This window comes from Rhizophagus irregularis, chromosome 4 (genome assembly GCF_026210795.1).
Source record: "Rhizophagus irregularis chromosome 4, complete sequence".
Taxonomy (NCBI): domain Eukaryota; kingdom Fungi; phylum Glomeromycota; class Glomeromycetes; order Glomerales; family Glomeraceae; genus Rhizophagus; species Rhizophagus irregularis.
In genome coordinates this window covers 5,279,873-5,295,179 of record NC_089432.1, presented here as the reverse complement: position 1 = coordinate 5,295,179, position 15,307 = coordinate 5,279,873, and the positions used below count along the sequence as shown (strand labels likewise).

The 15,307-nt window shown below is 26.9% G+C and overlaps 3 protein-coding genes across 3 annotated transcripts; all 3 read right to left on the bottom strand.

The window, feature by feature from the left end:
• Positions 1-8,676: 8,676 nt before the first annotated feature.
• OCT59_024439 (uncharacterized protein) lies at positions 8,677-9,385 on the bottom strand (the record flags this gene model as incomplete). Its single annotated transcript, XM_066135432.1, has 3 exons — positions 8,677-8,694; positions 8,763-9,221; positions 9,290-9,385. The coding sequence occupies 3 exons, from the start codon at positions 9,383-9,385 to the stop codon at positions 8,677-8,679; spliced, it is 573 nt and encodes a 190-aa protein (XP_065991455.1).
• Positions 9,386-9,412: 27 nt separating this feature from the next.
• OCT59_024438 (uncharacterized protein) lies at positions 9,413-12,150 on the bottom strand (the record flags this gene model as incomplete). Its single annotated transcript, XM_066135431.1, has 5 exons — positions 9,413-10,416; positions 10,498-10,739; positions 10,794-11,298; positions 11,371-12,076; positions 12,148-12,150. The coding sequence occupies 5 exons, from the start codon at positions 12,148-12,150 to the stop codon at positions 9,413-9,415; spliced, it is 2,460 nt and encodes an 819-aa protein (XP_065991454.1).
• A 1,315-nt stretch (positions 12,151-13,465) lies between these two features.
• On the bottom strand, positions 13,466-13,990 carry OCT59_024437 (uncharacterized protein; the record flags this gene model as incomplete). Its single annotated transcript, XM_066135430.1, has 4 exons — positions 13,466-13,477; positions 13,551-13,627; positions 13,727-13,732; positions 13,822-13,990. The coding sequence occupies 4 exons, from the start codon at positions 13,988-13,990 to the stop codon at positions 13,466-13,468; spliced, it is 264 nt and encodes an 87-aa protein (XP_065991453.1).
• Between the last annotated feature and the right edge of the window lie 1,317 nt (positions 13,991-15,307).

The following is a 15,307-nucleotide window of genomic DNA, read 5'->3' as shown; positions in this document are numbered from 1 at the left end:
CGCCCATACCAATTGAAAATGGGATAGGCGCTTTATCATCGCTATATTTATTACTGCGTATAAGCGTAACAGATGAAAAAAATAAATATAGATTGTTATCAGGGTTAAATGTAACTAATAAAAAGCAGAATATTAAATAATTTTATACAACAATGAATGTTTCATAGTAAAAAAAACTACATAGCAAAAATATTCTAAAATAATATGGTCAATTATCATGTATTTTTGGATTATTTAGGCCTATTTTCATAATATATTGATAATTTTATGTAGATACTAAGTGTCATTAAATAATAGCAAATAGATAAAAAATGCTTTTGAATAAATTGATTGGTTCATTGCGGCGGATTTATGAAATTTGGCAAAAACCCTGCTGCGCCCTCGGGAATTAAAATTGACTTATAGAAACATTAAGCTTTTTTCCTAAAAAATGTCAAATATGACGCACCTTTAACACTGGAAAAATTGGTTAGGTAACGGAAAAATTGGTTAGACGCAAGATTTGGGGTACAAAAAAATTTTTTAGGGCTCATTTTTGACTGTTCACTAATAAATTTGGGAAATTTGGTGACTAAAAGACTGTCAAATATTTATTTAATTTGACATGACGGACAAATTTAGGGTATTTCATAAATCCGCCGTGATGTATCGAAATCATGTGTACATTCTGATAGATTTTCTTTTGGCGATGCAAATGGACGCAGCAGATTGCATCGCAAAAGGTCGGACTTTTTTTACTTTTAATTATTTTTTTTTTAAATGTTTTTTCGGGTTTTATTTTTTTTCGATTCTTTATAAACTGGGAAATTTATTCTTATAAACCGAAATTTTTTTTTTAAGTACCTTTTTTTCCTTTTTTATACACTAGAATTTTTTCTGAAATTTCATAAAATTAACGCAGTTAGTCTAAACTAAAAATTTTTATAGATGAAGTTATTTTCATCTTTTAAAAATTAATTGAATTATGAATTCTCAAACATATTTTTTATAATTCCATGAAATTGGAGTTATGACTTCATACCAAAGCTTGTTAACTACTAACAAACAAGAATGTAGAGATTTTTTATAAATTATTTGAAAAAATTTTATAAAGAATATCATTATTTAATTTTGTCATTCTTTTTTTTTTCAGGAATAATAGAGTGCAAAAAGGGTGAGAAGTAGTAAAGAAGAAGATTGAGTCACTGGTGCGTCAAATTATTTATTTATATATGACATCAGTTTACAAAAAAACTAGATTAATTCTCCAAGATTTATAATAATTAAAGAGTAAATAGCAAACATGTTTGAGTTATATATTAATTTTTTAAACGCGTATCATAAATGTATTATTATATTACTCCAAGATAGTAGATCCCACGAAATAATAATTCTGAATTTGTGTATACAAGTAAAATGAAATGATTTATTAATTTTATTAATTTATTCAAGTCTTCAAGTAATCATTTAGAGAACTTTAAAATTTTTAAATTTAAATCGAATACAGTATTGTACTTCCTTTTCACAAAAGTAACTCAGTTTCCATCTGTTGAATTATAATTTATCGTGCATGAAACTATTTCTCCAATATTTACTTTAATAATTAATAATGAATTATCTCCGCTTTCACAATGGTATATTTGATGAAGAAGAAAGAAATATCAGGACATAAATCAGGTGAATATTAATGGTATTCGAATATTTAATCTAAAACTACACCCCACACCACAATATAGTAAGGGATGAGTGTAAATAAGCTGGTTTTGAAATTTTATTATATTTGTAGCAAAAATAAATTTCTTTGTCGACTTCCTTTCTTTAAATAATCATGGTAAGTTAAGTCTAACCTTACATGTGCGTAAGAAGTTTATACATACAACAGCCAAAAAATCATATAAAATTCTCTTTTTTTAGATAATGCCGCTATTACCTTTCTTAAACGCTAACTGAAATTATCATAATTCCGACACATATAGATAATGTAAGATTTTTTCTGATCTTTTTGTATCGGTATACATTTCGAGGCTCTGTCTTAATATCAAAATATTTTAGAATATAATCATATAAACTAGTTTGTTCGATATTTCAATCAAAAGAATTACTAATTAATTATTCAAGTATGAGTCTGGTAATAGAATAATAGAATCCATTCATGATTTAAAAATATATTTTTTCACTCAGAGTTCGATGTTTCTTCTTTTATACTGTAGAAGCGTTGCAAGATGCAAGCGTATTTCGACGTAGTGAAAGTGAATTTGGGATTTCATATATGAGATTGGATATATTGATTTTTGTTTTGTAATACGTTAGGATGGATACTATTAATAGTTGAGATTCTGAAAGTGACGTGAATTGATTGGTAGAATTACATTACAACGAAACGATTCATAAACTGAGGATCATAAATAGCTTAGACATAGTTTAGAACAAAATTTTTATATATGTTTGGATAGATATAAATCTTGTTCCGTCTAATTTATAATTTTTTTATTTGCTTCTATTATTTTATATAGGATTTTATTTTATTATTTTTTCTTTGGGAGTTTAAGTAGATTTGGTGAAATAGTTAGAGCGCATTTGGACCTTAGTTGTAATATAGATTTAGTTCTTAGATAGAATGTTTAGCTAAAGGTATCTTCGGGTCCACATGGTTGAAGATCGCACCATTTTGAAAACGGCGATAATATGTAATCTATATTATTTTTTATATATTTTTTATATTAATAAAGAAATGCGTTACTAAAATAAAAAAAAAATAAATAAAAGGAAAAGAAATCAACTGGTTTATTATTATTATAAATTATTTTTATTTTTGAAAAAAAGGTATCTTTGTATAACATCTACAACGGTCCTAAATAATTAATAATTATACAGTCAACTCTCTAAGTGCACCCTCCTTAGGACCATGATGAAAATTTGAAAAATGCGCATTTAATGTGCACTTAGAGAGAATTAACTGTATTAAAGTGTTTTACTATACATACATCACATGTAAATGATAAATAGGAATAAACAAAATTTACTTTACACTTTTATTACATAAATAGAAAAAGAATTTTAACAGAATGTATAGAATTACAATCATCGACGCGACAAAAGCTTCAACCAAAAGCTTTTTTTTTTGCGCGAACTTTACTTCAAACCCATCACATTTTTATTTTGATTTGATTACACCAACCTGAGATCTGTAAAAATGTCCAATAGAGAAAATGAAAGTCGGATGAAATTCAGATATCCACCGGCAAATGTAAGTAAGCTGAAAAGTTTGACTATATTAATAATAACGTTAAAGATTTCTCAGGCAAATTTAAACATTAGGATATACTGTAAATATATTTTTAATAATAACTATTATCCTATAAATAGATAATTCAAATTTTCATTTATGCAATATTATTATTATTATATGAAAAGAAAAAAATAATATAGAAACAATCACTGAATTTCTTGAGCTACTTGGTCTTTCCGTGTAATTGCCATATTGATTATTACAAACATAAAAGATCATCTTTTAGGCGTTTTTGAGCAGAAAATAGTCAAAATACACACACAAAAGAATTTTTTTTTTTTTGTCCAGAAAGCGCCCAGGAAAATGTACCTTTATTTTTTTAGAGAGCGTTCTGAATACGGAAATATTTTCTAATTTAATTCTTCGATCGGGATTGAAATGTAGGTACATTTTACTCTTGTTTTAAATTTTAATTTTGAAAAGTTCATGTGGACTCTGATGAAAAGATTTCTATTGTTTGTAAGAACAATTTCAATTTTCATGTAAACGTGAAAAAAAGGGCTCCTGGTTGTTGTTATTTAGTGCGCTCATCACAAGTTTACTCGGGTTTTTTTTTATGGTGGTTAATAATATTGGCATAACGTCAATTTTGTTACCTTTTTTATACTATTTCTTTCGGCAATTTTACCTTAATCCCTACCGAGCTACAATTTATGGTTTAATTATAATTTTATTGATTTTTATTTACTTGGGTTTATTTTATCTTATTTACCGGGTGTTTGGTACAAGATTAATATCGTTACTCGTATTTCTTATACTAGTAGATGTTGTACAAAATGTTTTGGAAGACATGACCAAATTGATTTTTAAATAGCTTAAATTGAATTTTACTCTAAATTCTCTAAACTTTAGTTGTTTGTTTAATACATAAAATCAAGGATATTTTAAAAATAGCAGTTATCAACAAGCATCCGTCCTTGCATATAATAATGTAACATACATCATCATCTAAAACCTCATATTGTCAAAATTAGCGAAATATTATAAATTTTATTGCAAATTTTGCAAATTTAAAATTTTGAACAATATATCTAAAATTAAATGAGTCTCTTTTAACAAGGTTAAAGATTGAATAAAGTATTATAACCCAAGTAATCTATTTACATAATTACAATCGAGAACTATATTTATTACCTTGAAACATTTTTAAAATGTTTGGAGAAATTGAAATATCGCAATAATTCTTGAAAGTTCAAGTATTCAGAAATATTATAATTGAAAACATCATTGTATAAAGCTGGGATCTTTGAACTAAGTTCAATCTCAAACCTAGTCGCTAAAATAATTTTATGATCATTTAATTATTAAATATTCAGTATATTTAGTAGTAAATATAGGTTTAGAATATCAAAATGTAATTACAGTATAATAAGTGAACAACAAATTTATTTATAAGTGAGTAATATTATTTTCATGTGGCTTACCCACGGCAATTTAATCTAAAAAATACATATTTTTATTTAGAAAAATGGTTTCTTAGAATATTAATTTACAACACGTAAATTTATAATTGTTTTTTAATTCTTTTAACAACTTGAAATACTTTATAATCTTCAGTCTCATAATTTATTGGGATATCAATATCAGGATAACAATTTGGATATGAACTCCATTTGCTACCATTTGAACGCAGCTCTATATCGCAACAACTGGCTATTATATGACTTGAACCAAAAATTGGACCATAAGAACTAGATATAGCATATTCCTTTTTAATCACTCTTCCAATCTTCCCTGTATCAGTATTTTTGTAATCTTTAAATGAAAATATAAAACTATCAGCTGTAATTCTAAAACTCATACGATTATTAAACATACTCCAATCCAATGGATTATATCCTCCAATTATTTGATTTGTATTTTTAATTTTTGCAACGACGATATTAGCTCCTTTATTATCAGTTTTTTCATGAAATTTTGCAATAGTATTACCATCGCTACTAGAACGATAGAAATTATAGTGAGTATTTCTTAAATAATTGCCATTTTTCTTATCAATCCAACTGGCAAATAATGCAAAATGTTGAAAATCAACAATAACTGAATCATTTTAATATTTGTTTTTCTATTTGGTACTAAATAAATTGTAAAAAGGTTATTAATTAAATCTTTTGGCAATATTTCTTTATAAGGAAATACTTTATCATGAAAATCTTCTGATCTATGAAGAGTTCTTTCCATAATTGTAACTTCCTCTTTGTTCCATTTAGTGACATCTTTTGAAATATTAGGAGTTTGTGCAAAAGTCCATTTCAATAAGTTATCCCATATTTCAATTTCTTTTAACCATAAATCATCCTGTTTTATAAGCAATTCAATTATAGGTGTTTTTAAGTTGATAAACTTGTCAGTATTAAATAATATTTCAGGTTCTTCACAAATTTTATTAAGACAATAATCCAATAAACTTGTAAAAGTTTCATATTGATAAATTGTTTCAAGGATTCCTATAGGATTTTGTTGTAAAAACTCGTATTGATGTTTAATTAAATATTCCTCGATATGAGGATTAGAGATTGAATACTAAGTTCATCAACTGCTATTAACAACTTCAATAATTCGGGTACCTCTAATTTTTGTGAAATCAATTTTTCCACAATAAATAAAATCTTAAGAATTTTTTGAAAGATATTAATTAAGTGTTTAACAGTATATAGGCAGTAGTATATACAGCACATTTATAGATACGATATATTTATTACCTTAAAATAATTTTAAAAATAATTGGAGAAATGTTTGGTTTTTCTAAAATAAAATTTCCATCCTTTTTCTTTGCACATTTATCAGAAAGTGCTGTATGAAAATATTGAGACCTGATACGTAAAATATTTGAATACGCATGTAGTTCTTTAACATTTTCATTTTCACCGGCATAAATAATAACGTCATATCCTTCGTCAGCTTCAAATAATTTTTCATAATCATCATTAACATTTTCTTGCCAAGACATTGTTAAGTGGGAAGGGATTGTTTTAATGATCTGCAACAAGGAATTGATCATTTATTTTAGAGTAAATTTTTTAAAATAATTTGAGATCCAAGGCAATATGGATTAAGGATGCCAAAAGTTTGGTTATAACCGATCATAACCAGTTTTTACCAGTTCGGTTATCAGTTCGGTTTCAGTCCAAGACCGACCGGTTAACCGTTGGTTTTATATATAAAAAACCGATCAAAAAACCGATAGGTTAATTGTAAATTTTTAATATATTCCGAAAAAAAAAATGATTTCATTGTTTATTGAGAATATCATTAAAAACTATGATTTTAGTGTTTTTGTGTATAGTATTCTCATTTTTGAAATTATCCAAATTTACTCGTTGATTGCGTGATTTTTCGTTTCTCTGAAAAATCACAACATCGGCGTTATTGTTGTAAAAAAATTGCGAATATTATTACAAAAAATTATAGTTAATACTTTATGTCATTATTTTATTCGGTTTTACAGTCGTTTTGCAATCGGTTTTGTAGTTCAGTTTTATCGGTCGGTTTTGTGGTCGGTTTGGTTTTGGTTGAAAACTGCAGTTTTACAGCTGTTTTCATAAGACCTGGGACAAAATAAATTTTTGAACCCGACCGCTGACCCACCGATCCGGTTCAGTTATTTATTTTACAAATCAAACTATCTAGGGGTTAGATAAATAAACGGGGGGGCCAACTCATAGGTTACACAGACTGATCAATAATAACCAGAACTGTCGCCACCATAAATTGGTTACACAATCGAAATCTACTATAAAATTGCGCAAATTTTTACTTTTTTTTAATTTTTTTTCGACGCGCATTCATAGAAAAGCAGCCGATCTTAAAAACTAAGATTACTCAAGTTAGGTCTATATAGGAAAAGTTGTTTTATTTCAATTGAGTCACTATAGCTTTTGTAAATTGTTATTTTTTTCCTTGGAATAAGCTAATTTACTGTAGCAATTTACTTTAAGCACCGTTTTAATGTTATTTTTTATTTATATACCAAATATTTGGATAATAGACTTCATTAACAACTATTCTATAATTCAAACTGTAAATATTTGACCCTTTGATATAGCTTCTTTGGAAAAAGAAGTACCCTTTTTCAGGTGTTCTAAAATTAAAGGTATTAAACTCTTTTTTCTTTTGTTATTTATATTATCTCCAAATGCCCAAAGTAACCATTGTAACTCACTCACTAGAAACAATTTTGAGAATAATCCTTCAGCACCATCCAACTGTGCCCAGATTTGAAGTTGCACCAAACCAAGCATAGGATCTTTTGGTAAGTTGGACTTTTTTATTAAAGTAGGTATGTTATTTTCAGTATCATTACGCATAGCTTTAAGATTTTCCCTAAGGCTTGAGGTTCCTTTTTCGGGATGAGATCATTGAATTTTCGCCAGGATTTTTGTCTACTCTTCATATAAATAATAATAATTCTTTCATAAAGAAATTCTCTAGCATCATCTTTTAACTCGTATTTTGTTATATTTATAGAGTCACACGTGGAAAGCATCTGAGTAGAGATATTGATGAGTGTGTTAAAATTTTCTAACAATGGTAAGTTACATAATAAGCTATTGTGTATATATTGAAGAATATTGGGTCCAAATTCCGTATGCTTTTCAAATAATAATAACACTAATGATTCTATTTTATACATAAATTCTAAAAACTTCAGACCGGGAATCACATTTGTTGTTTGAGATCGAACATCCTGTTCATAAACAACTTGTTCTGAATTTAGAGTCATAAGGTGAGTTTTAATTGCTTCAAATTCAGGACGCGATTTTGTTATATTGTCATTCTTTGTTAACTTATAAACAATCCACCCAATGATGTAGGAAAATTTTGATGCCTCAGATGATTCCAAGACAATAATTTTTTCTGGTTTTAAATTATTGTCTGCTGCTAAATGAGTTTGTGAGATATTTGATACTGTTTTTTCACTAAAGGTAATTTTAATAACCTCTTGTAAAAGCAAGTATGCAATGAGCCTTTTAGTTGAAGAATCATTTAAATTGGACGCAATAAGAAAATCTTGATACCAGACTCCTGAGCATTTAAAATTATTTAGACAATTTTCAAGGTAAGAGCTCCAAGTAGCTAACCATTGAATTCCTGTTTTTTTAAGAATTGCTTTACAAGCGATATTTTTAATAATATCTTGCCACTTTTGTAGTAATTTATCAATAGAATCCTGATAAAGGATGGTTTCTATAAGTTGGTGGCGTTCACTCTGTAGGCGAAAAATTCTAATATTTTCCTGATCAACATTTTTATGGTATGGTCCTAATGGAAACTTGATTTTCCCCATAATTAAATCATCTGTAAGAAGATTTTTAAACACATTGTGAGAAAGAGATGATATTTGTGCCAAACGAACCAAATGTTTTTGATAAATGTAATTATTTTCTTCATTATTTGTTGTTTTTTGTTTATCTTTTCGATAATCTCTAATTGTAAATAAAATATTTTAATTTATAAAGATGTAATAATAATATAATTTATAACATATGCATACCTTGCTTCTTACTAAAGTAGTAATACCAGTTCCAGTACTATCTGTTTTGCCATAATTAACACTCTTTATTTCTGACGAAACTAACATTGTAATTTGATATTTGTTTAAGGCATGTCCATAAGATTTAAGTGTTTGGGTGGAAGAGTCTCCACCAAGTTCTCGGATTGTACCAAAAAGTCCCTCAAGCATATCTTGTGAAATCCTTTTTGCTTGAATCATTGCACTTGGATATTTATTTAAAATATATGTAAGCATTCCAATAAAACCATTGATAGATAAAACCAAATCAAATTGGCATTGTGATGAAATCCACTCTTTAGATTCTGTCTTTTGTTTATCACCACATATAAACCAATCACGAATTTGTTTTAAAGTATTGATACGTGGATCTTCTAAAGATTGAAAATTAATTTTACTATGCATTATTTCACGATACTTTCGTGAATATTTGATATAATCCTTAAAATAAATTATTATTATTAGTTTTTTTTAAAGAAATTAATTATTATAAATTAATAATTACTTACTCTTGTTCCTTCTGATATATTTTTAAGTTCTTTAATAGTTGCTAGTGCATCTTCAACTTCTTTTGATAATGTATGCTCAGCAAGATCAACACGCATCTTACTCCATGAAGTAAGCCATATATGTCATTTTGTAAGTTTGGTAGCTTTAGCAGTTGCATGTTTATTTGTATATTCATATACACCTTTTATATGTTTCCAACTAATTTCCTTTTTATTAAACATTATTTCTCTTGCATTTTTTTCACCTGTATGACTTTTTGATATGTTGTTTCTAAGTTTTTTAAAAACATGTGTTGGATCACTAATAAAAAACCACTCTTCTCTTGTAATAGGATTGATTGTTTTATAATTTAATAAAATTTCTTGATTATTATAAACAGGTCTAAGAAACTTACTAATATGATAACTAAAAACTTTCCATCCCTTTTTTGCATATATTCCTTCTATAATTTCTACAGATAATGTTGTTTCAACTGGATCAAACTCAATAATTTTTCCTAAGTACCATTTATTATCATCTGGATTTCTAAATTCGCATATTTCATTGACATTCCATTTCAATTTTGAAGGCATTGGTGGACGAATAAAATTTCGTTCAATTTCAATATTTTTAGGATTATTACAATCAAGTTGACATACAGTAAATTTTGTTTTTTCAAAATTACTATTTATAATTTTTGCTGCATAAAAAGATGTTTTATCTTTATTAAAATTAACTTCTACAATATCACCACAAGTCCATTTTGATGCATACCAATCAAAACTTTTAATATGAATTCTATTTTCTCCTGCTCCATCACAAATTGATCCACATGTATATATACCTATACACTCTAATTTTGCTGCAAGATTAAAAAGTAATGTATTTAAACTATGTACTGATATATTATTAATACCATAATAAGATATGGGAAATGCAAAATTATGTGTTATTGAATGCCAAACAATTTGATGAACTTGGGTTGCAAGTCCAAATTTTTGTTTATTACTTGATGTAGAATTATCTTCTATTGATATTGATTCTATTTCTTGTTTACATTGCATAGCAAACATCTCATACTCTTGCATTTCATTTTCAAAATCCAAATAACCAACATAACAATTTTTACGTTGACTCCAAAGAAGACCTATTTTTAGATGTTTTACAATCAAATTAAATAATTAAATATAAATTATTGAAAAAATTTAAAAATAATAATAATTTTTACCTTTTTGAATTTTAAAAGAATCATGAGAAAAAAATCCCACTCTTCCATATCCCCAAATTTTATTTATTGTCAAATTAGCCAATATTTGATTAGCAATTTTATCTTGCCAGCCTGATTTTTGTTCACTTTCGTTAATATAACTTTTAAGTGTTGAAATTGATGGTAAACGCATAATTGTTTTCATTGCATTATAAGCTGCATGACCTGATCTACTATATACAGATATAGCCCAACGTAAAAACCTAAAAAATTAAAAATATAAGATATATATTTAATATCATCTTAATTAACCTTACATTGGATGATATCTTGTTCCATTTGGTTTTTCAGTTTGAATACGAATAAGTTCTTGAAAAATAGGATGAAAAGCAGAAATATCTATATCTTTGTTAATAATACCTTTAGTAACAGTATGAACAATATTTGCAATTTCACCTGATGCTTCTTCTTCTTCCCTTTCAATTTTTTCTTTTAAATGATCTTTTAAATCAATAATTATATTATTTTGTTCTTTAATAATCTTTCTCTGTTGGCTAACCTTTTTTATAAGAGTTTCTTTTGATGCATGTGTTACTTTTATTGAGTTTGTTCCAGACAAAATTCTTTGTTGAATTCTTTGTAAAGTTTTTCGTAATTTTGCACAATTTTTGCATATATTTTTTTCTGTTATTACAAGTATACAATCTATTCTTCTATATACCTCATCAGGTTGACCAATCCGTTCCATTAAAGCAAAAGGAGTATGATCTTTATTATTGCTAACTAGTTGAGTACCCCGAATATGTGTTACTTGTTCAAAACCTTTGAATAAAAATTATCAAATAAAATTTACGTATATAAATAAATAAAAAATAAAAAATAATAATTAATTACCAGCAGTACTTTGTCCATAACAAATACTAACAGAAAAAACATATCTAATAAAATTAATTATTTCATCAAGAGTTCTTTTCATTTCTTTGGTTGGAAAAGGAAGATATTTTTCTTTTACTATTTGATCAAATATATAAACTTCATATCTATATAAACCACTCTTAGTTAGAATCAATAGCTTTTTTTCTGATTTTTCTTCTTTGAAAAAATGAAGTTCAAGACCTTCACTAATTTTTCGTATTGCAGTTCCAGAAAACTCTCCTCCCGGTTTAACTTTTTCTTGAATTGATGAAAGAATATCTGTAGTGTTTATTAACAATGATGTTTTCCAATATAATGAATTTGATGTAGATAAAATAGATGCAATTGACGGACTTGTAGGATTTGCTTCCAAAAAAATGGTTGCTGTAGCAGACCTACGTCCTTTAAAATATCCTCGGTTTCCCAAATAATCTATCCATTTGGAAAATGTGTCAAATTTGCGATTATCTTTGACGCTATATACATATGCTTTCTTATCCTTTATTTCATACATAAGCACACCTTCAAAATATTTATCTAATGTTGGAAAAAAATATACCATTTTTCCTTTAAGGTTAGGCTTAGTATGTACAAGTTCTTGTAATGCTTCTGCTTTTTTTTGCTGCTTTGGTATTGGCAAATCAATACTATTCTCGTTTATATTAATTGCGCGTTTTTTTTGAAACTTTTTAATAAAAAATGTTAATATTATTTAAAAAATATAAAAGTTGTGCTTTTCTAACCTTTAATGCCTACCATTTTCAAGTTGTAGCGAAATTTTCTATGTATTTTAGATGTATTAAACCGCCGATCAAGTTTTTTAAAGTAAATAAACATGAAACTTTGACAAAAAATTATATTTTCAGATAGTTTCGCGTTTCTTTATTACCGATCAATTATTATTTTTTCATGGATTATAATGATTATCAATTGATTTTTCATCTTAAACATGGGGTACGATCATATTTTAATAAGGTTACTTATAAAATTACATATGGCGACAGTTCTGGTTATTATTGATCAGTCTGTGTAACCTATGAGTTGGCCCCCCGTTTATTTATCTAACCCCTAGAAACTATCAAATCAGGATCACGTGCCCGGCTAAAAATACCAGATCGGCAGATCGGATTCAGGTCTTATGAAAACAGCTGTAAACCGAAACCGACCATTGGCATCCTTAATATGGATAGAATTTAATTCATCTTATTTTAATTTTTGAGGATTAAAAAAATTCATCTCAGAAAGATGTACTTAAAATATTGAATACTCATCATTTACACTTTTGGAGATTCAAATTTTCTATCGTATCCCTTATAATCTAACCCTGGTAAAGACAAATCAGGTGTAATTTATAAAAGATATTTTTTAGTTTTTAATTTTTTTTGTTATTTTTAATTAAATAGATGTTTATGATATGTTTGTTAAGAATAGGTCGAGAGAGTTTATGTTAATGGAAAACCAAATAAATTGTGGATGAAAATTTATGAATAAATCACTTAAAATTTAATATCGTTTAATAATATATTAATAATGATCTTGTTTTGTAATAATGTTCTAAATTAAAAAATTATTCTTGTATAAAATAAATTTATTAAGTATCAATTGGTAATGGTATAGATTTCTTTCTCATTGTAATCCTATAACAACAGAAATAATTATATATTAGTTGTTCATTCTTTTTTCATATTTCTTCTAATTCAGTTGTAGATAAGCGCTGTAAAGATAAATTCTTAAGAAAAAAATCATGAATGTTAGTGTTCAATTATGTTAAAAGTAATTTAGAAAAAAAAATAAATAAAATAAATAAATTTTATAAAATCAGTGCCAAAAAGTACTGAAGAAGCTGTTTAATAAAAGAAAAGTGTCCTTTAAAAGAAAGTAAACCATAATAATTTTTTATTTATTGAATACGTGAAACGTGAATTTGCTACTCACTTGACAGATTGAATTCCTCATGTAAAGCAAAGGTATAATTTGTTCTTACTAATTGAGAAAATATTTCTATTATATTTTCTTGTAAGTTTATTTTGACTATTTTCGACTCTTTTTGTGATAGTTTCCAATTTCATTTTTGCTAGACCGTAAACTAAAAGATCAAAAAAAAAAAATTAATGATTATAATGTGACGATAAACTCTTGAAAAAAAATTTGATTATTACCTTCAAGCAATTGTACATTATTTTTATATTGCTCAACCAGAAAGTATTTTCAGATATTTCTGAAGAACCTAATGAATCTAATTTACGTCTGATACATTTGGATAATTAAATTTCCTACTTAATTGAAAACCGTCATTACAATTAAAATTATGTATACCATGAAAATTCAATCTTACGAATTTCTTTAAAACAAAACATTTGTTATCAGTCACATAAATTCTTGGATCGGAACTTTCACTATCATCAGAATATTCTACAAATCTACATATACCTGAAATTCCAATTCCAATTCCACGAGTACGATAATGACTGGTTTCAGGATTATGAACAAAAGTATAATTTTCTTTTTCATCTTTTAACAGTTTAATGGGATAAATGATAGTAGTTCCTCTTTTTTCATTTGTTTCTTTTGTTGTTCCTCTTAAATCCGTGAAAATCATGATATTCCAGTGACTCCGTGAAATAACTGATTCATTTCACGGTATCCATACCATAAAGCCTTTAATATACTTATTTGACTAATGATGATAGACTTTTTATTCCAATATTGATAGACTTTTTACCTATCTTTTTAAATAAACACCACCCGTGAGAATATCAAGAAGATATCAATTGATAATCAACGTGTAACATACGAGACTATTATCACGTTATACTGATGACAAATTGGATGATGTGATCAGCCGCAGTATATCGTGTTTGCCGAGGCTTTTTATTATTATTTTTTTTATTTCCAGTTTTTTTTTCAAACCCAGATAACTGTATAGTCAAAACAATTGTATTGTCAAACAATTGTATTATGCAAGATACTATACTTCCTAACTATCTTATTATTAGTCACTGTGTATTCGAAAAAGTATTTATATACCCTCAATATCCTTTTTTTTTTCATCATCTTTTTTCGTCAGCTAACAATATTATATATACACAATATACACTTTTGTCGTCTTTTTTTTCAACTCTCTGCCTAGGCTTTTCTTTATTAGGTCTTCTATCTCTTAGGCCCTTTTCTTTACGTCTTCCTTTAGAGAGTATGGGTTGGGTTTTTGTGTGGTTTTATCATATTTTTTTTTCATCTTTTTTTTAGGACTATCTTTTCTCTGTCTAGGTTTTCTCTTATTAGGTCTTCTTTTAGACCCCTTTTTTTCATTTTGTTGTCCTTCTTTTTCATTTCGTTGTCCTTTTTTTTCGTTTCGTTGTCCTTTTTTTCATTTCGTTGTCCTTTTTTTTCGTTTTGTTGTCCTTTTTTCATTTTTTTGTCCTTTTTTTCATTTTGTTGTCCTTTTTTTTCATTTTTGTTGTCCTTTTTTTTTGTTTCGTTGTTCTTTTTTTTCCTTTTTTTTCGTTTCGTCGTCCTTTTTTTCATATCGTCATCCTTTTTTCGTTTTGTCATCCTTTTTTTCCATTTTGTCATCATTTTTTTTCATTTGTCATCCTTTTTTTCATTTTGTCATCTCTTTTTTTCATTTTGTCATCTTTTTTTTCATTTTGTCATCTTTTTTTTGCTTCATTATCTTTTTTCTTTCATTTCGTCATCCTTTTTTTTGTTTCATCGTCTTTTTTTCACTTCATTATCTTTTTTCTTTTGTTTTGTCATCTTTTTTTTTGCTTTAGATTTTTCATCTTTTTTTTTAGGTCTATCTTCTCTCTTCTCTTTATTAGGTCTTCTTTTGGCCAAAGGTATGTTGAACTGTTTTTGTAAAGCTATCTGGTGAAGGTGAACAAGTGGATGCAATGATCAAGGAAGTTATGGCAAC